Raw genomic sequence first — 21,906 nt, forward strand, 5'->3', positions numbered from 1 at the left:
TAAAAATGTAAGAGCCAGTTTGGTATAGTGGTTAAGGTACCAGCAACAAACCAGGAGACTGTGATTTCTAGTTCCACCTAGGCACAAAACTAGGTAGGTGACCTTTGGGTAGTCTCCCCCTTTCTCTCAACTCTGGGGAGAAGCAGTAGCAAATCACTTCTGAAAAACCTTGCAAGAAAACTGCAGAGATTTATCCAGGCAGTTGCCAGGAATCAAAGGCATAAAATATAAAAAAAACAAATAAAGGTGATTTGAAGGCATGACTGAATAAATGAATAAATAAGGTTGACCAGAGGGCATGCACAAATGCATGTATAAATAAATAAATAAAGGTAACCTCCTCCCCTTGATCTGCAGATGACCCTATAGCCTTCAAATTTAGCTATTTTGTTCCATTATCTATGTAAGACTAGGTCTTATCTGTATAACCAAGATTAAGCAGAATGATGAAAGGCTCACAGAGGATCATTAGTATAGACAATAAAATCTTAAATCATATGAAAAGCCTCAAATAGATATCTAGTGTGATATTAGGTTTAAAGAGAAAACATATAACGTGGTAGATGACTTTCATGTTTAACAGGATTATAGTTATTCCAGGTATCCATACTAGTTCCATAAATCAAATCCACGTTCCATTGGGATTACTTCATAAATTTGCAGATAATTACTAGAACAACCAGAAAAAAGTCATTTGGGTGAGATGGGGGTATAGAAATGTGATGAACGAATGAATAAATAAAATATTGACTGATAAAAACTTTAGAAAAGAATCTTGCTTCAAAAGAGATTACAGAGAACTATCCATCTTTTAGGGGAAATTGCCTGCCTCAGTGTATCAGCATTCAAGTGGCAGCCAGAACTCAAATCCATAATAAAATGTTTTTTATTAAATATTATTTTTTAAATATTATTCAATCCTGGTTCAGGACAAATACATAATTTTAGGAAAGTTTGATGAGACTATTACCTCTTGTATCAGGATTTATCCATGAAGTTGCACAGTGAATTTTCAAGGGGCATCCATTGAAAACCTTTGAAAAACAAGCACCCATCTGTGTAAAATAAAACCACACATAATTTAGAACAATGAATTTACGAGTGGCTCAAAAACTTTCAATTTTCAACTAAAAATGAGCACTTTCAGTGAAGTGAAAGATCTGCATATAACAATATGACATATCACACTGATTTTGCCTTAATGTGATTACAAATTGTAGGAGAGCAAAGTTAGTCTATGGTGGCAAAATTAAAAGGAGTCTAGAAACCCTTTTTGACTACCACTAACAAATTTTGTCTCACAGGCAACTGTCTTCCACTCCATTCTTCCCAGCTCATTCCAATTGATGAGCTACAGAAGATTTCGGTTCTGAGTGTCATTTTATTATTTTAGTACGTTTTAATAATAGTTGTATGACTATATTTTTTGGAATGCCATCTATAATCACATGGTCTGAGCTGGGCAACCATATAAATGCTTAAATAAATAAATTTTAAATCCTACTCTTAGGATTGAAATCCTTAGCCACTCCATGCACCTGATGAGGTAAGCCGTATTCAAAAAAGCTTAAACCATTTAATAAAATGTTTTACTCTGAAAAGGTGTTCCTACACTCCTCCTGGTTTGTGATATATAACTGCAGCTACTTAATAAGAAAAAGTTTATTCTGGACCAATAACAGAAATTATGCTCTATTTATTATAGCTACAACTTAGTTATTATTTCAAAACCAAAAGTATCCTTTTATTTCCTTGGCTGTAGTTAAATCTTTGTATCATTTTTATGCCCTTCCTTCTTTTTGATTTAACTTCCTATTTGATTAGCTATGGCAGTCAACACTATTTTGTTGAAAAACATTGACTGCATCTTTTGTATTTTTAATTTTATTTCAAACACAACACATCTGGATCCCGGATCCTCAGAGATTTACAGCTACTCTGTAATTATTTGTTGTAACAGGCATAATATTGTTAATGCAGTACATAAATGTAATTTCTAAATAAAAATTGTATTCAACAATGCTGTTGGATAGTATTTCAATTTTATTAAAAGGAGTTTGTCAGGTTCAGAATGGAATACTTACATGTACTTTTGGTGTAGGAGGAAGACCGTTACTAATTGGCTTCTAGGAAAGAAAAGAAACATACATTTAAATACTGGCTTTGAATCTGAGCTAAAATAGCTGGAAAAAAAATCCATTGAAATGGGAAGGTATGTGCTCATGGCATCAAAAGGGTACTTTTAAGTATGATGGGGAGACCTAGCTTTCATCTCAAGACTTGCAGAAGGGGCCTATTAATTAGATTTCTATACTTCAGCAAAACAATGAAGGCAATGTTCTTTGGTAGGTTCAAGTTGGAGAAGAACCAGAAACTTAAGACAGCCCAAAAGGGCAGGTTGTTTCATGAATGAAGGTGGATATAAGTGTCCCAGGATAATGTTGCAGAATTCAATCTGGGTCAGTCACCGGGACCTGAGGTTTAGTCTTCTGAGCTTTCGGCTGGAGAGTCTATCCTCAGGGAACTTCTCTCTAGCAGAGTGTGTGCTTTGGGCTATTCTTTGTGTACTATTTGAACAGGTTGCTTCCCTGTAATTGTGATTCTCTAAGAAGAGAAGCGCATAAGTTTGAAGTAGAAAAAAGTTAGGGGGTTATTTAGGTTAGGTATGTATTTTTGACTATCTGGTCTAGTACTATCAACACTGATTTAAAAGCTTAGGTCTTCTCTCTGGTTTATTTTAATAAAAAATATCCATTGTACTGAGTTTACACAATAAATGAAAGTAATTAGAGGGAGTTTTGCATCTGTAGCCTTTGGGATGAATCATCATTGCATATCTGCAGCTAAACCATGATTAGAAGCATTGCCATTGGATTTAGAGGACAAGTAATTTCTTTGTCTTCCTATTGCAGTCTAAAGTGATCTTGAATATGCAAGAGCAAGATATTCATTATATTCTTGTGTAAACATGACACTCTACCACTGGTAATTGATTATGAGAATCATGATCTTCCATTCTATGCTGAATAAAGTAAAATACCTTTTGTTTAGAAAAACATGTTCAAGTAAGAGATATTGGTCCCAACACTGCACATAAATTATCGCCCCACCCCCTTTAGTCATTGTCTTATTTTGCAGTTTTTGGCATATGATCTGACTGGTAGCAATTTTGCTTTCATTTTTGAGTAATTTCTTTTTTGCATTCTTACAAAAGGCACTCACAATATATGTTAAGACTGCCAACCTTACAATTCCTTCCACAATTATAGCTCCTGAAAAGCTTATTTCTGGTAGATGGAAAGTACATTTCAGACATTCACTGAGACCTACATTCCAAGTTTGTACAATAACATTAATAATGGATTTATTATTTTCCTTTTCTTTGCAATACAAATGCTTCAATTCACTAGCATAAAAATAGCCCAAAAATACAAGCAAATCATATGATGCGATAATTTAAAGGAATTTGCATTGAGTTTTTCCAACAATCTGAAAGAACAAAGCAGAAACATAGCATTACCTACCAATATTTCCTTTCTTTCTTTCCTAGGATTAGTGTGCCTATTCTCAGTTGGTTCTTGATGAGGAGAACTTTCCTTGTCACCATTTAATTGCACAGAATTAAATCCATTACCTTCAGAGAAATGTTAAAGGCAATTAAAGAATGCATCACAAAAACACTTCAATTCACGTGCATCATTGAAATCTCCAAGGTCTACTGAAAGCATTTTCAGATTTCCAAAAAGTTATGAAGGATTGTTGAGATTAACTCTCATTTACATAATTTAATCCCAATCTCCAAGATGGAGAATATTTCAGAAGCACTATAAGGGATGGTTGTCTATGTTGGCCTATGAGCTAAAGGATAAATTTGAAAATAGTGAGACATTCCAAAAAACTGATAAAAATACTCTGTTTCTATTGAAAGCTGATTTTGTTGCCTGCTCTGAACCTTCAAGTAGACTAGGCTTGCAAAACAAATTTGCCAATCTTCTGAAACAAAACTCCTTAAATGGCACACATATCAACTTGGTATACTGGAAATATGAACCCAGGATTGACAATTGTAGTTTATTTGCAGTTTGAGCTACAAAAATGTTATGATGAAAAACATCAAACTGAGACCATATACTAATTATTTTTCTTTTTGTTCACTCTAGAATATGCTGGGAGCTGCAAGATTGAAGTATAATACAGCATTACAAATAAGAAGCATTAAAAAAAGACAAGATAATATATTACAATTAGTGGTGGATTATCAATGGGCAGCCAAAGACTGCCTAATTTTGCAGACAGTATAACAAAATTTAGTACATTCCAAAAGATTACAGTGGACTGAACCAATAATAGAAATTGTACATAAAAAAGCTTGGTGTTTCCTGGTTATTTTAACAGGTGTGGTGTTAGGAGATGTGTCTTTTAGAGAAGGAACAATATAGTAGGACATAAGTTGTAGTTTAGATAACCCCTTGTCCGCAGAGGCACAGTCTCAGCTTGTATGGAAGCAATTTTTCTCAATATAATCCATTACCTAAAATGTTTGATTTCTGTGGAGGTAACCGAGGGGGTGGTGGTCTAGGAGGGACTTGAGTGTTTGATTTTGCAGGACTCTCTGTAATAGGACATCTTTTAATAGTTCCTTGATTATCATCCTCAGAAATATGATTTTCCTGTGGAATGTAGATGGATTTAGGCTAAAAAAAGAATAAATCATTATTCTAAGATGTCTATGCAGTTATTTATCTAGAACATCTATCATACTACTTTCATTTTAAGCTCTTACACCCTTACACTTTAAACCTAAATCTGTAAAGACCAGCTGCACTTACTGGTAATGAAAGAAAGAAACTCAGTACTTTAAAGCACATTTTCTTTATATCTGTAATGAGAACAATAAGTTTTGTTCTTTTACTTGTTAATGATAAAATTTAGTACAATTACTGAGTTGATAGAAAGTAAACAATATTTTGTTTTAGCCTTATATCCAATTCTATGTTGAATTCAAATATGACAAATCCTTATAGGAATTTACATCCCTCCTGCCCTCAATGAAGCTATCTTAATTCCTTAAATCAATCAAACTCCCACTCTGGAAATCAAGTAATCTGGACGAAAAGAAAAGAAAGCCTAGAATTTCTTCCTGGTCCAATAATCCACAACTTAAAAAAATTCAGCATTATTACAATTGGCTTAGCCAATATATTCAGCTGGCAGAGTCCAGAAGACAAGCCTTTTCTACTGTAGCTCCCACCGTCTGGAATATTGTGTTCCTCAAGGTGAGATCTGCCCCCACCCACCAGGCCTTCCAAAAAGGCCTGAAGACCTGGCTTGTCGATTGGCTTGAAACCCCAATGGGGACATCCCACTCTTGAGGTGGTTAGTATATTAAGAAGAACCCATCTCCACCTCATTTATGCATTGGTTCCTTTCTTATCTAGTTTCTTTTTTGTAACTTTTAATGTTTTTTTAAATGTTGCAACATTCTAATTATTATTTTTATATAATTCTAATTTTATTTATATAATTATATATTCATAATTATAATTTTATGTTGCTGTTTTATAATGTTGTAAGTCACTCAGAGTCACTCCACAATGAAATGAGTGTCATAAATTTAACAAATAACGAATCACTTCTAATAGGAAGTGAGAATCCTTTTTACCTTTGGTGGCAAAGGAGGTGGCACCTTTGCTTTCATGGTTGAACTGTGAGAAGAAAACGTAAGTATTAATTATAAAAAGTAAGAATTCAGTATTTTAAAATAATCTAAACAGTGTCATGTTTTCCAAAAGTTGTGGTTCACTTTATTATAGCCTGCAAATCTCCAAAGATTTGAGAACAACTTAGCATCCATTTGCCTGTGTAGAATTCTATAGACTCATAGAATGTTACATATAAATAAAAATAATAATCCCCATCATCCCCATCCACAATTGAAAACACAATGACAATGATAAATAAGGTTCAGAAACAAGGAGAAATGCTTTAAATGGGACAACCCACATGCTACATGCAGCTTTCAAAATCTTCTAAAATCAAAGGGACAAATATGTTATATGCTAACTAAAACTGACCTTTTCAAAATAATGTGCTACATAATTTTGAACATATTATTTAAAAGATTCCTAGTTTCTGATTTCATCTTCTAAAATACATAACATTTTATCTGTCTTAGGTATATACACATACAAGCATATACTTAGAGGGATACTGCCAAACAGGCTCATATCTTTATTCAAGAAAAGCCTGGAATTAGAGCATCAGACAATAAAAAAGCACCTTATTTATTAAGGGTTTGGATTTAAAGTAAACATTTGACTCCTTACATACAGTCAAGGACTCATATTTTGTCTATTTTACTTTTTATTCTCATGAAAATTTGCCCCTTTAAAGTGTGGTTAGAACATTTGGGAACAAAACAATACAAGACACTATCATAATCAGATATATATATAAAATTTAGATTTGTTTTACTGATATCACACTGCTCAAGCCAACATAGCTCACAGCAGTGTCTGATTCAGTATTAAACATGAGATCAACTAATAAATAGCTGTAAGATCTTCAAGGTTTTTTAATGTGAATACTTATGCTGATTTTTGACCATAAAACGATGAGAATTAAAATTGTCTATTGAATTGGCATTTCACATTCTGGTAAAACTGTGATGAGGAACATACATACTTTGTACAGTGAGAACAGAAGTAATTATCAGTCAGGGTCTTCTTACAGCTGATCCTATTTTAACGAGGTGACAAGCATTCTATATTTGTATCAGAATGGCCTTTGGTGTGAAATATTCATATTTTTCTTCACCATGGCCCCAGGGAATATGCAATCATAACAATTTTGGGGAGATTTATCTAAAGAAAGACTTGTGAAAGTCTTTCACAGCTTGAAGTCTTGAAGGATGGCAGGAATTGTAGCTCAAAACACATTTTGAAGGTGCTAATTTAACCTTTAGTATTGATTTCTACATCCTGGGAAATCAGCAAAGGGACACCAGGCAGTGCACCTCTTGATTAGCTTTGCCTGCTTTCTAGAATCTTCCAGAAAAAGACAGCCCCCTGACATATTATTCTACTACAGGGTCTTTTGAAGGGGAAATAATGAAAGCAGTATTTTTCTAAATACTGGACAATAAATGTTTGAAATTAGTGTAACCTACTGTTTGGAATCATCACTGTCCACTTCATCTTCATCTTCTAGATGTGCTACATGTCCCCTAAAGAATTAAACAGATAGCACAGCTAAACAGAATAGTCAATTATCAATGTGTTCTTTGAAATCCTGTTTGTTTGAAAGAATAAATTACAGCTGCAACTCAGACAAGCAAAGGACTTCTACAAGCATTTGACAAGAATATAGCTCATAAGCACTTGACAGAGATAGGAGACACATGCATACCTCTTTGCATAAGAGAAAGGACTTTGCAATCAAGAAGAAAAGAAATTTAACAATTACCGCTGATGTAGTTCTTCTTCAACTGATTTTAGAAGGCTCCTTTAAAAATAGAAGTAAAATTCAAGGACAAGACACATTTAGCGAAGCACATAAAATCAGACATATTTGTAAATGATTTCACATATTAAAGCCATGCAATAAGTTATATCAAGTATTAAAGATAATACATGAAAACTGAATTGCAATCGGAGGCAAATGATTTTTCAGCTAATTACAGATTTCTATTCAAGTGTATGTTGATGAGCTAATTACTGTACCTGATAATCAACTCTATGTAGGACAGGAGGAGTACAGCTTATTTTTATATATAGTTATAATAATTATTTAAAAAAAGCAGAGGAAAAACCATCCTCAAATAATATAATGCAATGCCATAAGAAAAAAGTTTGACAATATCTTGGATGATCAAGAAAGAAATTTAGGTGCATTAAAGTACATGTGTAGAAAATAATATGTTACAATGGCTCCTTTTTCTTATTCTGGAAGCAATAAATATTCAATTAAAATAGTTTTACAAATTGATTAACATATAGTATGCACATATATACAGACAGGTACATTTTATGACACAGATGCATACAAGGAAGCTACATTTCTATATGGAAAAGGAAAAATTCCTTAGCTACATATATAAGCACAACAAATAGTATTCTAGATGTATTAGACAATAAGACCCATTGGACATGCAAACTGTAGATAATAGTGGTTGTAGTTCCAATCACTCTGGAGGATCAAGTTTGGGAGAAAAGCTAATGGTTTTAAAATTCACTTACACATTCACAACTGAATTCAGTTAAATTTCACTGGTATCATTATATAAATGTTACCTTCTTGAAGAAGTAAATCAATTAATGTTAACATTATTTTTTAATGACTGATTCTGTTTTTTAAAATTTTATCAGTATTCAATTTATTTTGTTTTATATTTGGCATTTTTGTTTTTATAACTAACTTCAGTGTTGGAATAAATAAACAGCATTAAATAAAAAAATAAAGCAGTATATTAACATCATTTATAACGTGTACTCACTTATTTGCACCCAAGAAGTAACTGCCTTGAGGACCATGACCATATTCTAGCTGCAAATCCTATTGAGCGAAAACAATAATTACAAAAAAGAGCAATTGGGTCTTGTTATCTTGTGGCCTTCCTTTTTTCCGAATTGCAACATGGGCTTTGCTACTGTTGTTCTTATATTCAACTCAAATAATTACTGTCAATCCTTTCTACAGGAAAGGGTTGCATTATTATGTGAAATGTTGCAACAAGAAGATATGTAATTCCAGGATAGCCTGGTGCCCTATTTTGGTTTGATGATTTCTTCTTTCTATTATGATCTTTATAACATATCCCATTATTGCTTAGACCAAAGTTTCTCAATCTCAGATCACTAGAATCACTAGAAACAAACATTATAGAAGCACAGAAGTTAAAGCAAGGATTATATGTCATCAAGTTGACTTATAGCAACTACATAGATATTCTTCATGAAGTAACTACTTAAAAATATGAAGATACTATGATCAGCTCACATTGCTCATATCTTTTGTTTTGAATAATTTCATAGAAATAATCAAAGCTTTTTCTATAGGAACCATGAATGCCTTTGTCATAGAAAGCAATAGCTTTATCATATGCCTGCATTTTCTTTCTGAAAAATGAACACTGTTGCATGGTATGTACTATCCACCTTGGGAAGCATTCCCAAGCAAATGTAAACAATTAACCATAAGAGAAATAGGATATATGAAATTGTAATATTTAAGTACTATATAATTATATACATTACTAAGTATGGAATTTTTTCTTCTCTTTCTCCTTCCCCTGGCCTAGTATTATCTTATATTTAAACACATGTCTCGGTGGTCCAAAATATAATGGTTTTGATTTTTTCTTTTGCAGTTTTTGGATGTTATTGGTCATAGACCATAATATACATTGATTGATTGAATGATTATTATTATGCTCAGCCCAAATATAATTTGTGGCATATTCAGGTCCTTTTTATTTTTATTTTACCAGTTAACAAACATGAGAAATGGTGAGCACTATCTCTTTCTCTGAAAGCCCAATTTTTTTGTGTAAAAGGAAAAAAGAAAAGAAAAGAAAAAAAGAACACATCATAGTTTTGGACAACAACATCAAACAATAGATATGTAGGCTATATTAGCAAAATTAGAAGATCAGGACAGAATGCCTCTGTCTTATATACTTGCTCTTTCTTATGTACCAATGGTCTCCAACCTTTCTGGCCTGATGGACCATCTGAAGTGGCAGCGGGGAGGGGGGAAGGGGGTGGTTTCATGTGCATCTGCCCACCACTTTAACAAATGCAGCTGCGTGTACACACAAACACCACTTGTGCAGGCCGGTTCCGAAAGGGCTGTGGACCGGGGGTTGGGGACCCGTTATATACTATTACTATATGTCCAATCCAGATTGATACCTCACAGACGCCATCAAAATATTCAGACATGGTTTCTCTATTTAGAAAACACCTGCTGGGTAAAGCAGTCCTATCTCACTAAATCAGATTTAATTGATGAATTTTTTGGTCTGTTCTAGCTAAATAAGTCTTAACTACTCTGCAATTTAAAGAAAGCACTTGAACCTTAGATTTATAACATCAAGAATTGGAATAGGCCCATTAAACCACTGGGTTCACTTGCTACCAAGCAACCACTGCTCTTATGCTCAGCCAGAATGAACAGGTTATTGATGTTCTCAAATAATTCTAAGCAATAATTAAGCACTTCATATCTAAGTGAATACTATATTATCTTCTGATAGTTCTGCAAAAATATGTTGCAAATCTCTATATTAAGATATTTACAATAAAAGTTTGCACACACTAAAGAATTTAAGTGTTTTATTTTTTATCATAGAATGTAAGGGTTGGAAAAGACCTTAAAATAGTCCAAATGTTTACTCTTAAACTATAGATGATGAAGACAGCCACAATATAGTTTTAAGCATATTAACTGTTGTATTCTAGCATGTCAGGAATTACTTTGAAGCACTGAATCTCATTGATAGAGAATCAAAAGAATTGTAGAAAGCTGGAATCATTGGAGAACTCTGTTCTAGCACTAGAAGATGAAGTTAGATCAGCATTCTGATCATTACTAGGTCGGACGACTTCAGAAACTGATGGACTATTCAGAGAAATATAACAAGCAACAGAAGAAGAATCAGTAAAGGATCTACCCAAACTATGCCAGAAAATGTGAAACACAGCACTATGGCCAACAGACTGGAAGAGATCAATGTTCCAATAACAAAAGAACCAAACTTTAAAAAGGATATTGTACAATATCCTTAATTTTATATGCTACCAAAATAATGCTTAAGACCATCCAATGCAGATTAGAGCTCTCTCTATATAAAAAAGAATGCCAAATATTCAATCTTAGAAAAGGACGAGGAACAGAAGATATTATTGCTGATGTATGCTGGATAATTTAGAAAACCGAAGAATACCAAGAGAAAGTCACTATGTGGTTCATTGATGAAAGAAAGGCCTTTGACTGTGTTGATCATGTAAAACTGCAGAATTTGCTCAGAAAAATGGCAATCTCAGAATATCTCACTATGATAAAGTTATATACAAGTCAGAAACCCACATTATAGACAGAACATGGCAAAACAGATTGGCAAGGAGTGTGACAAGGCTTTGTACTCTCCCCTTATTCATTCAAAGTATATGCTGAATATATATTAAGGAAGACTGGATTGGAAGAAGATGAGAGCGGTTTTAAAATTGGAGGAAGAAACACCAATAACCTGTTCCAGGTTGGTGACTACTACTATGATGTCTGAAATACCATTGGCAATAATAGTAATAAAAGCTCTAGTAATAAAAGCTAAGCATAATGAAAAAATGAGTAAAAGATTACATATAAAAAAGACCTAATTGATGACAATAAGTAGACAACTAACCTTAGAATTGACAATGAAGATATCAAAGTGGTGGATATTTATTTATTTAGCGTATAGCATATCATAAATGGACTAGCAATATAAATATTGCCTTTTAGGATCAATTATCATCAGTAAAGGAAAATTGAGAAATTTTAACACTTGATAGAACAATCATGAAGACTCAAAATGTCATGAGGTCTCTAAATTGACAAAGATCAAAATAATGCAAGCAATGGTATTTCCTGTGATGCTCTATGGAAGCAAAAATTGGACTTGAAAGTAGCTGGAGAGAAAGAGTCATTTGAACTTTGAGAGAAGTTATGTAATTTCTTACACTAACGTTTTTTAAACAGAAATTTATTTTCTGCAAATGTCATGAAGCTGAAATGTTATATACATGTCATGTTCTAGAATTCCTTCTTTTTATCTATTTATTTATTTTGAAATTTATTTATTGCCCATTTTGTGTCTTACAACATAAAAACATTAAAACCATCAATTATAAAATAACACAGTAGATAAATTCATTAATACAAAATGGCAAAGAAGGGAACTGGACACATGGGGAAGGGAGGTGGAATTAGATTTTATTTAGTCAACCACCTCCAATGTGAAGCTCCCCCACTGAGTCCCCAAACCATCTGTCAGAGCCAGGTCTTAAGGCTCTTATGAAACATCAGGAGGGTGGGAGCCAATTTTACCTCAGGGAAGAGGGTATTCCAGAGGGCAGGAGCCATGGCAGAGAAGGCTCTTTTCCTGGATCCCTCCATCTAAAATTCCTTGGCTGACTGGACCTTCTAACCATTTATCACTTAGTTATTTAAATGCTTGTTTTCTTCCGTTCAATCATGTCTGATTCTCAGAAACTGCCTAGACAAGTCTCTGCAGTTTTCTTGGCAAGATTTTTTTAGAAATGGTTTGAGACTGCCTCCTTCCTAGGGCTGATAGAAAGTGACTATCCCAAGATCACGTATCAGGCTTTGTGCCTAAACCAGAACTAGATAGAACTCATGTTCTCCTGGTTTCTAGTCTGATGTTTTAATCATTACATCAAACTGACTCTTATTTAAATGCTAATATATAATAATTTCTTATTATTTCAAATTGCTTTATCTTAATATGTGAGATTATACAGCCCATTATATAAAAAATCAATATTGTTACACATTAAATGTATAATTTTATGGTTGAACTGTTTAATGAATTTGACTACAAATGGTGAAAGCAACATAAGAACTGGACAAAATATTTCATTTTTAAAAAAACAACACACACATACACTGACAAAGAAAAAGCAATAGATGAAAATACCAGATTAGATCTTGCAGTGTAGTATATTTCTTCTGAACTGTCCAAAAAATCGTTACTGTCAGGCTGTTTATCAGATAAAACCAGAAACTCAAGTTAATTACTTCTAGACTAAAAGAAATCCAAGTATAAAGGGATGTTTTGCATAATAGTGGACTTACTATTTAATAGAATTTTTAGAAGTCTACACAAGTAAAAGTTGGGTAAGTGTAATCAAAAGTGTAGTTATGGCTTAAAACAAATGTAACAGCAGATGAAAAGGATGTCATTTCATTTTTTATCTCTTCCCTCCCTCTGTTCCTCCTTCCTTCACCCCCCTTCCCCAAATTTAAAAACAGAAGTTCACTGAATAAAGCAGATGTGATCCTCACACTTCATGATCCAAATATGTATGACTTCAAAAAGCTATTGAATGAGAATAAGAAAACTTTTTAAGACCAAGCCTGAAGCCAGAGTTTCTTGGGAGTTTAAAATAAGTAAAATAAAAATATTAAATTGGCAAAAGGCCAACTATTGAATTAATAATCTAGTTGAATTCTATAACTGTAAACATGTGTCCTTTATTGGAAGCTGATTCCATATACTCTACCTTAAGTTAAGTCCTTCCTAAAATAATTTCCATTTAAATTGGAGGGTTATCATAAGTTTGTTGATAACTTGGTAGATTGTTAAAATCTAATCTTCCTTTCAAAAGGACAACGGATCATGTAAAAACCGTATCTAAGGTTTTTTTTTGAAGAATTATACCTTTAATTACAGGAGCAGAAAAGAGTGGCTTGTTTTTCCATAAACAGTTTTTTCCCTAATACAGAGGGAAACTATCAAGTACTATAAATAGTTATAGAAAGTAAAATAGTTTCTATTTAGGTTCAATACTACTTCTGAGTGTCCCAGGCTTCTCTTTAGATGCAGAAATTGTTGAAGATATCCAATCTTATTTATAAGGTTATTGTTATAATTGGGCTGTATACTAACAAGATGCATAGGAGAACTGTTTTATGAGTTCTGATTTAAACATCAATGAAAGTGAGATTGTAGATAACTCAGAATATCTTCCTGCCACTCTCAGAATAACAGCAAAATCTATGTCGAGATTGTGACCATTGTCACACTTACTGAAAGCAAGAAATATATATTGGTTTACATAAATACAGTAAATAGTGAACTTCAGTGTTTGCTTTAACTGACTGTTTTGGATTGCTCCAAAGATATCAGCTTTCACATTCTTCAAAAGAATAAAAATTAATGGAGATTCCAAATCAGAAAAAACTATTTGAAATTAATTACTTGGAAAATAATAATGAAATACTGAAATGTAAAAATGATGCCAATCTTTGCCAATCAAATGAAGGTTGTAGAAAGGAAAGCAAATTAATTGATAAACTGAGCTAAGAGTTGCTAATACAATAAAGGCTATTGTTTGTATAATATGAAATGTATACTGTATATAGTGATTGTTCAGTAAATTCTTTTGAAATTAGGTAAATTTTGATTTCTTGGTGTATATTGTACATACCAAGTGTACAATCCTGTTTAAAAACCATCTGTATATCTATATTCATAGCAATAATTATCTGTACAGGAACATTGCATTATAAAATAGGACTCCTGACTGATATTACTTATCAGAGACTAAAACAAAATATTAACAGAAGCAATGTGAGAGATGAAGAGGTATATCTAAGGTAGATTACAATTATTTCTCAATGAATTTTAATTTAAAATCAGTAAAGCTGCATGAAATAAAATATCTAGGAAGGATATAAACAAGTCCAGAATGGACAGTACTGGTGGATGAATTCCAACTATTCCCTTCAGTCCTCACTGCCTTTGTCCTGGAGGGATGGGAAAGTCTCTGAACGAGATAAAGTTCTGAACTACGATGAGTTGCACAACAAGAACAGAAAGAACCTTGCATGAATTAAAATTCACTGATATAATAACATGGAGTAAATTGCTTAACTTAACATATGTCAACTGCTATTACTGCTTAAAAATTGTCAGCAAATTAGGAGTTTGTCACTTATTTTACGATATCCTATTATCCTATTTCCCTTTTGGTCATAGTTCAAGGCCTGGGTGTAATCAAATAAGGAGCTTCAAACAAGAATTTTTCCACCATCTTTATTCTCCACTATCTATCCACTATTCATTGGAGAATACGTATCTAAATTCTAAGAATCTCTGGGTGGGAATGGGAAATATTTTGGCTGAAATTCTAAGCAGTCATGCTATTTAAAAGCCAAATGTAATACTGATGAATCTTTGGCTCTGGATGCTCACCTTTGTCTCTCATTTCTCCCTAAAATTATCTTACTCTGCCGATGCGCAGCTGGCAGCGTTTTGCAATTTAAATGGGAAAGAAAATGTGCTAAGATCTCTCTTTCCACATGCTAGTATTATCCTCCTTGCAATCATGTACCAGAATCTTTGAAAGGCTGCAGGGATGCTTGATCACATATGATGTACACTGTACTAAATCATGTGGGCCAACTGGCAGTTTAGGCAACATTCTAGCACTATAAGACTGTGAACAAAAATGCAAAAAAATTAAACTAGATATACCTGTTAAAGAATGTAGATATTGCTAGCTTTATCAGCTCTCTCTGTTTGTATAACATTCTATAAGCAAATGGAATTTTACTAAATTAAATATGATAGCAATTTACTAGCTTTTCTTTTAGTACATAATATATAACAGTATCTATATAATAACCAAAGATCCTGATAATTTGAGGGAAGATGAAGGACTAGATGAATATAGTGCTTCACAAAAATCTGTTTTAGCAAGCAGGTTTTTCCTATGCCTGTCAGTCTCATTTTAGCAATACATCAAGCTAAAATGTGCTCCAAAGGAAATAAAAAATAAATTGACCCAAGCTAAAATAAGATATATATATCTTCTGATGCAAGAAATTTTTTGTCCTCAGAGATAATTACAAAGGGTAATTTTAAAAGGAATCAATAGATGGATGGATGGATGGATGGATAGTAAGTAGATAGACAGACAAATAGAGATATTGAATATGATGAAATGCTGATTTTAGTTATTGTAGTAACTCCTCCTAGCTGATTGATTCCTTCCTTTCTTTCCTCCCTCCCTCCTGCCACAATAAGAAATGACTCTTTAGAAGATTTAATTTACAATGCAAAAAGTTTGTATGCTTTTCCCAGAATTATTTCAATCTTTCTAGAAGTTTGCATTTTCCAATTATTACAGGATGCAGTTGCCATACAACAAATCCCATCCTCCATTCACTCCATTCATTGCTTTCTTACTTCCTATACAAAATAAAGCTTCAACTTTACAGATGGAAAAGGAGAAATATTCAATAATGGAAAAACAAGATACAAGTTAACTCCTCTTTACTAACTTAAAACTCTATAAAGTGAACAGAATATTTATATTGTGTTCTAGAGTCTTGGTAGATGCTATTAAATAATTTAAGACACAATAATTATGATAATGGTATCTCCTGTTTTTACTGTATTCTATGCCAAAGCAATTGAAAGAAGTGGAGACAAGAATGGGAAAGCTGAGGAAATTGCCCTTCCAAGTGGCAATACTTATAGCCATTGCTGATTAAATTTTAAAATTCTCAGACTATACATAAATTCCTCAGATAATTCCTTAATAATTTTGAGATCTTATACAAATATATCATATAGTGAACAAAGTATGTAGTTCTGAGATCTTTACAGAGTTCTGTAAAGAGATCTTTACAGATTTCATTCACATATTTTAGAGAAGAAATATAATATGGTTGCATTACTTACGAACTCATGATGTGGCTCTGTCTCCTTTCTTAAAGGAGGATCGAATTTTACTTGACCAACTATTAAAAAGAATAAGTGATAAGGAATGGTTATATATTCTCCCATTGATTTTCCAAATTATTGCATTATTATTCTTGGGAGCACTAAGAAACACTGAAGAAAAAAAAAAACAAGAACAAAAGCAAATTAGAAGCTATCTTGGCTATAAATAACAACAAAAACAACTCAAAGCTATAAAGATAATTAATGAAGCCTGGTTGAAAAAACTATGAGACTCACATCTTTTCTTCCCCATCAGCATATAAACAAATAAAAGTATCTCCTTAGTTAGCTCTACCACTTGACTGTACAAATTCAATAGGAACTGACTACTGCCTTTTTATCTAAGAAGGTGATTGGTGGAAGGAACCCATGCCCATAACTCATAAGAGGGAAGTAAGGTTTTATATACTTGCTTAGGGAGTAAATCACACAATTCAGCAGTTCGTACTTCAGAATAATAAACATACATTTGATTGTGTTGTAAAGGTAGTTCAAATAGATCTTTGAAATACCACCAGCGGTGAAATCCGGCCAGATCTATCTGGCTCGTATGAACCGGTAGCGGTGGCAGTGGGAGGCTCTGCCCACCTGCCCATTTTGATGCGCGTGCTCACATTCCCGAACTGGTAGCGAAGGTAAGTGCATTTCACCGCTGAATACCACTAAATGATCTGCAGACTAGGTAACAAGCAGCAGTCTACAGAAGGAATGTAGGTGTGGCAAACCTCTCACAAGGTTTCTTGGACTATAAAGGTGAGTGGGGATATACTTTCAGATTTGGAAGATTCTGTTACCGTAGTATTGGAATAAAGTAAGAACTTGTACTTCTGGGTGTGCTTCTTTTCTGGACTACCTCATAAGGCTAGCACAAGGCTAGAATATTTGCATTTCAATATTAAACTAATGAACTAATAATTGGGCTAGGATGCCTAATAAAAAAGAAATGGCAAATATCCAATATGAATTAGGTGTGCAGATATGAGTAGTTTATTCAGGTCAGTTTACGATGAGTGACTCTTACTTACAGTTTATTTCAGAGCGTGTTTTTTCTTCTCTCACATTTCTACTTGTTGAGTGAATTCTATGAGGTACAAGAGGCTGGGGAAAATATTGTATTAAATATTCATTAAAAATGAATAAAATATTCCCCACTTTCAAAATCACAGTACAAGATATTTTTGTGATCCACTGAAATTCAAATTTAAAATCAGTTTCAAACAACGACATTTCCTGGGAAGGAAGAAATAATTTTGATTTTTAGATTAAGACAACTGCTCCAAAATTTACGTTAATTCCCAGTGGAAAGTCACACTTGGTTTAAAAATTCTACTACCTTATATAACAAATATTATCTACTGAGATGTATTTGGCAAAGATATAATTCTTGTACCTCTATCCAATTCAAGGAAGGCCTTAGGCAAGACTTTTCAAGGGTAAAAGGGGAAGATGTTATCTTTGGATTTTAAAAGAATTATCCTTTATTAGGAAAGCATGTCTTCCATTGTTGTTTCTAATCTACCATCAGAACTCCCTGGACAAGTTAATTAAATTAACTGCATGAAAAAATGAAAACAAGCAGGTGGGCAGTAAAGGAGGTTCTCTTCCTCTCTCTTCACAACTATTTGTTCATTCTTTTCTAGTTATTGTTCCTTTAAATAAGTTCATTCTAAATTAGTGAAAAATTACAAGTAAATGCTATTTTGGACAGTAAGCTATAGAATCAAAGATAATAAAAGTAATAATTAATATCTCCTTTAATTGATACTTCCCAAATTTGAAAATTGAAGGTACCTAATAAAAGTCAATTTACTTTGGAAACTGCTCCCTGCACACATCTTGCACAAGGGGCAGTGATTTTAACCATTCTAAGAGCCATGCTTCATTGATGCACTCTTGCATTACATTCTGTAATAAGCAGTATTAATTCACCTCAATATATTTATAGCTATCTAAGAGACTGATTTTTTCTTGTTATCCTGTGAAAATTTGTCCTAGGTTATTATTATTATTTTTAAAAAGCTAAAAATAACATAAATTTACACTATGTATATATCAGGAATTTTAGCCAGGATATTTTAAGTCAACACTTGCAAAAAACCTGGACAAGAATTATAATTTAAGCATTATCTATACTTTGTCAAGCAAAATACAATGTATACATATACAAGATCAAGCAATAGTTTTTAAAACACTGTGGTTGCTATGCTGGATTAGAACAATTCTGGTATTCTCATGGCTACTGCATGTCTGTGTACTTCCACATAACCTACTAGATCTTTGTGATAATGACAAAAGACACTATCCTAATTATTAGGTTTGTTTTTGAAGATTTTATTCTTGAATTCAGCATTATAAAACAGATTGAGGAAGCATAGTATTCTTTCAAATAAAATCTTTTTTCCTAACAGAAATTCAGTTTCATTATTAATTCTGCATTTATGAACAGATTCTCGACTAAAGAAAGATGCGTAACATCAAACAGAAATATGCACATAATTTTAAAATGACCTTCTTTATTATTTTATTATTTTTATTATTTATTATTTATATTTCTTTTATATTGTGTTTTTATTTTCTGTAAGCTGCCTTGAGTTGCCGTGAGCGATTATATAATATAAATTTTCCAAATTAAATTAAACATGCTAGGTAATTTAAACTTACCGAAGAAGACTAGCTACTGTATGTTTTAAGTACTTATATCAGATTGGTTATATAGCCAAATGTTTAACTATCAAAGCTGTATTTAAATTATCTTCTTACCTCAGGATCATCATCATCAAAATCATGATAAGTGGAATGATCAGGATTATTCATTTTATCCAATAGTTCAATAGCAAGAGTCCGGCTTAAAGGCTGGGTAATAAAAGGGTGCTTAAAATACAAAATGCAATAGATAAGTATATGAAAGATACTTGCATGGTAATTTGAATGTTGTAATTTTATTTATTAAATTTATATGCTGCCCCTCTCATTGTTGAGTTACTCTGGGTGGCTTACAACATCATAAAAACATTAAAAGCATTAAACAAAATTAACCTTAACCTTTATTATGAATAGACTTCTCAAAACATTATGGATGAATTGTAAATATTTCAAAACTTTCCATACTTTGCAAGATAAGCCAGCAATGCTACCCCACTTTTCCATATTTTTTAACTAGGGGGAGGATAAGACTAAGGTACCTGATCATATGGTAGTCCCAGGAAAACTATTAAAATTATTATTGGCAGTGGAGACTTTACAAACAATGTAAGAAAAGGGATGGGCAGCTTAATACTATCCAAGCTGAGGAGTGGTTGTAGTGAAACCAAGTTCAAATGATAGCACTGTGATGGCGAACCTATGGTACACATGCCACAGATGGCACGCAGAGCCCTCTCTGCGGGGACGCCAGCTGTCACCTCAGCCCAGCTCCACTGCGCATATGTGCGTGCCTCCTGCTGCACAGTTGGTTTTCAGGTCTCTGCCGCGCATGCGTGGGGGGCAGGCTGCAAGCAAGGGATGCACATGAGTATGCGCAGGGGGCGGGATGCATGCACGAGGGTGCAGGAGGCTTTCCAGGCCCAAAACAGGGCACGGGGGGGGGGCTGTTTTGGGTCTGGAAAGCCTGCACCAACCTGGAAGCCAAAACGGGGAGCGGGGGTGCCGTGTGAGGCTCCCCGCACCCCATTTTGGGTCTGGAAAGCCCCCTGCACCAACCTGGAAGCCAAAATGGGGTGCGTGGCGCATGGGTGGGCGATGCATGTGCATTCATGGGCAAGAGCACTCGCATTGCATTTGGGGGCTTGGGCACTCATGCGTGTATTTGTGCGTGTGTGCGCGTGCTTTGGGCACTCAGCACCAAAAAGGTTAACCATCACTGTGATAGCACATATGGCTCCCTAGCCTACAGATCTTGTTTTTTAATGCCCAACATGCTGGTTAACAACAACTATATCATTGAGGACCAGGCACGTATCATAGAGCTGATTTCGGACAAAGGGATTCTGCTGGTATATCACTATTGCACTGCCTAGCAGTATCTGCACTGACCTAAAACCTAACAAGGAAAATCCATCCAACTAACAAGGGAAATAAGCATCCCCAACCAACATGTCTAAATTGGATGAATTTTTCCAGCACTTCCTATTGAAAGCTTTTTTCAACATGACAAAAGTGGATATACATAATTTTAAAACAGTTTGGAAAGGATAGAAAAGTCATTTATACCTGTAACAGTTTTTCAGCTGTAGGCCTTTTTTTAGGATTCTTTGTAAGTGCCATTTTGATAAAATGATGAAAGCTATTTGACCTGTAAAACAAAATTATAGTTTTTAGAAAGATAGTTAATGTTCACAGTAACAAATACAATGCAACTATATTGCTGCAATATTTACCATTTCATTTTGTCCTTTAGTTTGGGAGGCTGAAAGTTGCTTTTTGACATTAAAAACAGTGCTCTGAAAAAGAAGAAAAATGGTTACTTCTACAAAATTCCTGTCAGTTGACTTGCATGCAGAGAAGCAACATTGTGTTTGCCTTTAGCAAGAAAAAGATAATTCTCAATGGACCACTGTATCTTCAGAAGATGGAAAAGAGAAGAAAAAATTATTTCAAGCGAAAACTAAGCCAGCAGTCAGTCTTTCTTTTAAGAAAGAAAACTGAAAAAGCTTTGATAAATTAAGATAGTTAGGTTTCCTTGAAACTTTATGACTGTGTTTGCATGCAGTATTATTTCTTTTCATTTCATGAAGTTGTAAGATTGCCCCAATCACAATTTGCAACTCTGGACGGAGCATATCATTAAAAATTTTAAAAATCAAATTATAAATAAGTAAATAAATTTTAAAAATCCCATGTAACACTGAACATCTTATAAAGGTCAACATATAGCTGAGGGTAGGTACAGCAAACTTTCACCCTCGCAACGGAAGAGATTTATCTACCATCTTGGTCCAACAAATAAGAGAAAACTCTGGCCTTTACATATCTACAAAAAGCTAGCAGGGTCATTCAAATCTTAGCAGGAAGTTCATTCCAAAGAGCAGCAACAGAATAAGCTCATATCCTAGTTCTTATTAGATGATGCTTCAAAGAAAGGACTTGGAATAAACTCACCTGGACAGTCTTGTGGGATAAGCAGAAATTAATAGGACATAAATGGTCCCACAAATAATCTGGTCTGGTACCAGCACCTATTTTATAAATGATTATCAGCATTTGAATTATGCCCAGAACTTTTGGAGCCAATGCAGTTCGCTGAGTGTTACATAGGCATCTTGAGGTGCACCACTTGCTACTAATGCCACTGCAATCTGGACCAGCTGCAGCTTTTGGATGTTCTTTAAAGGGCTACCTTATATAGAGTGCACTGTAGAAAGTGAATTGGGGGTGACTAAGGCCTGAGAGACCAT

General features: G+C 33.7%; 1 protein-coding gene across 4 annotated transcripts in view; it reads right to left on the reverse strand.

Annotated features, from left to right (window-relative positions):
• The window catches only part of MAP4K3 (mitogen-activated protein kinase kinase kinase kinase 3), a 66,311-nt gene that overhangs the window by 16,054 nt on the left and 28,351 nt on the right, over window positions 1-21,906 (reverse strand). The window contains exons 10-23 of one of the 4 annotated variants that reach the window (XM_070932290.1): window positions 20,890-20,952; window positions 20,723-20,804; window positions 19,274-19,384; window positions 17,539-17,611; window positions 16,472-16,530; window positions 12,698-12,760; window positions 8,495-8,553; window positions 7,465-7,503; window positions 7,169-7,225; window positions 5,663-5,705; window positions 4,532-4,694; window positions 3,525-3,634; window positions 2,085-2,126; window positions 971-1,055 (exon numbers count right to left, since the gene is read on the reverse strand). In XM_070932290.1, the coding sequence (XP_070788391.1) occupies window positions 971-1,055; window positions 2,085-2,126; window positions 3,525-3,634; window positions 4,532-4,694; window positions 5,663-5,705; window positions 7,169-7,225; window positions 7,465-7,503; window positions 8,495-8,553; window positions 12,698-12,760; window positions 16,472-16,530; window positions 17,539-17,611; window positions 19,274-19,384; window positions 20,723-20,804; window positions 20,890-20,952 (1,049 nt within the window). The remainder of the gene's footprint in view (window positions 1-970; window positions 1,056-2,084; window positions 2,127-3,524; window positions 3,635-4,531; window positions 4,695-5,662; window positions 5,706-7,168; window positions 7,226-7,464; window positions 7,504-8,494; window positions 8,554-12,697; window positions 12,761-16,471; window positions 16,531-17,538; window positions 17,612-19,273; window positions 19,385-20,722; window positions 20,805-20,889; window positions 20,953-21,906) is intronic. The other 3 variants (XM_070932292.1, XM_070932291.1, XM_070932293.1) reach the window with 3 other exon arrangements.

This window comes from Pituophis catenifer, unplaced genomic scaffold, assembly GCF_029215685.1.
Source record: "Pituophis catenifer annectens isolate HBS135680 unplaced genomic scaffold, rPitCat1.0.hap2 SCAF_1, whole genome shotgun sequence".
Taxonomy (NCBI): Eukaryota; Metazoa; Chordata; class Lepidosauria; order Squamata; family Colubridae; genus Pituophis; species Pituophis catenifer.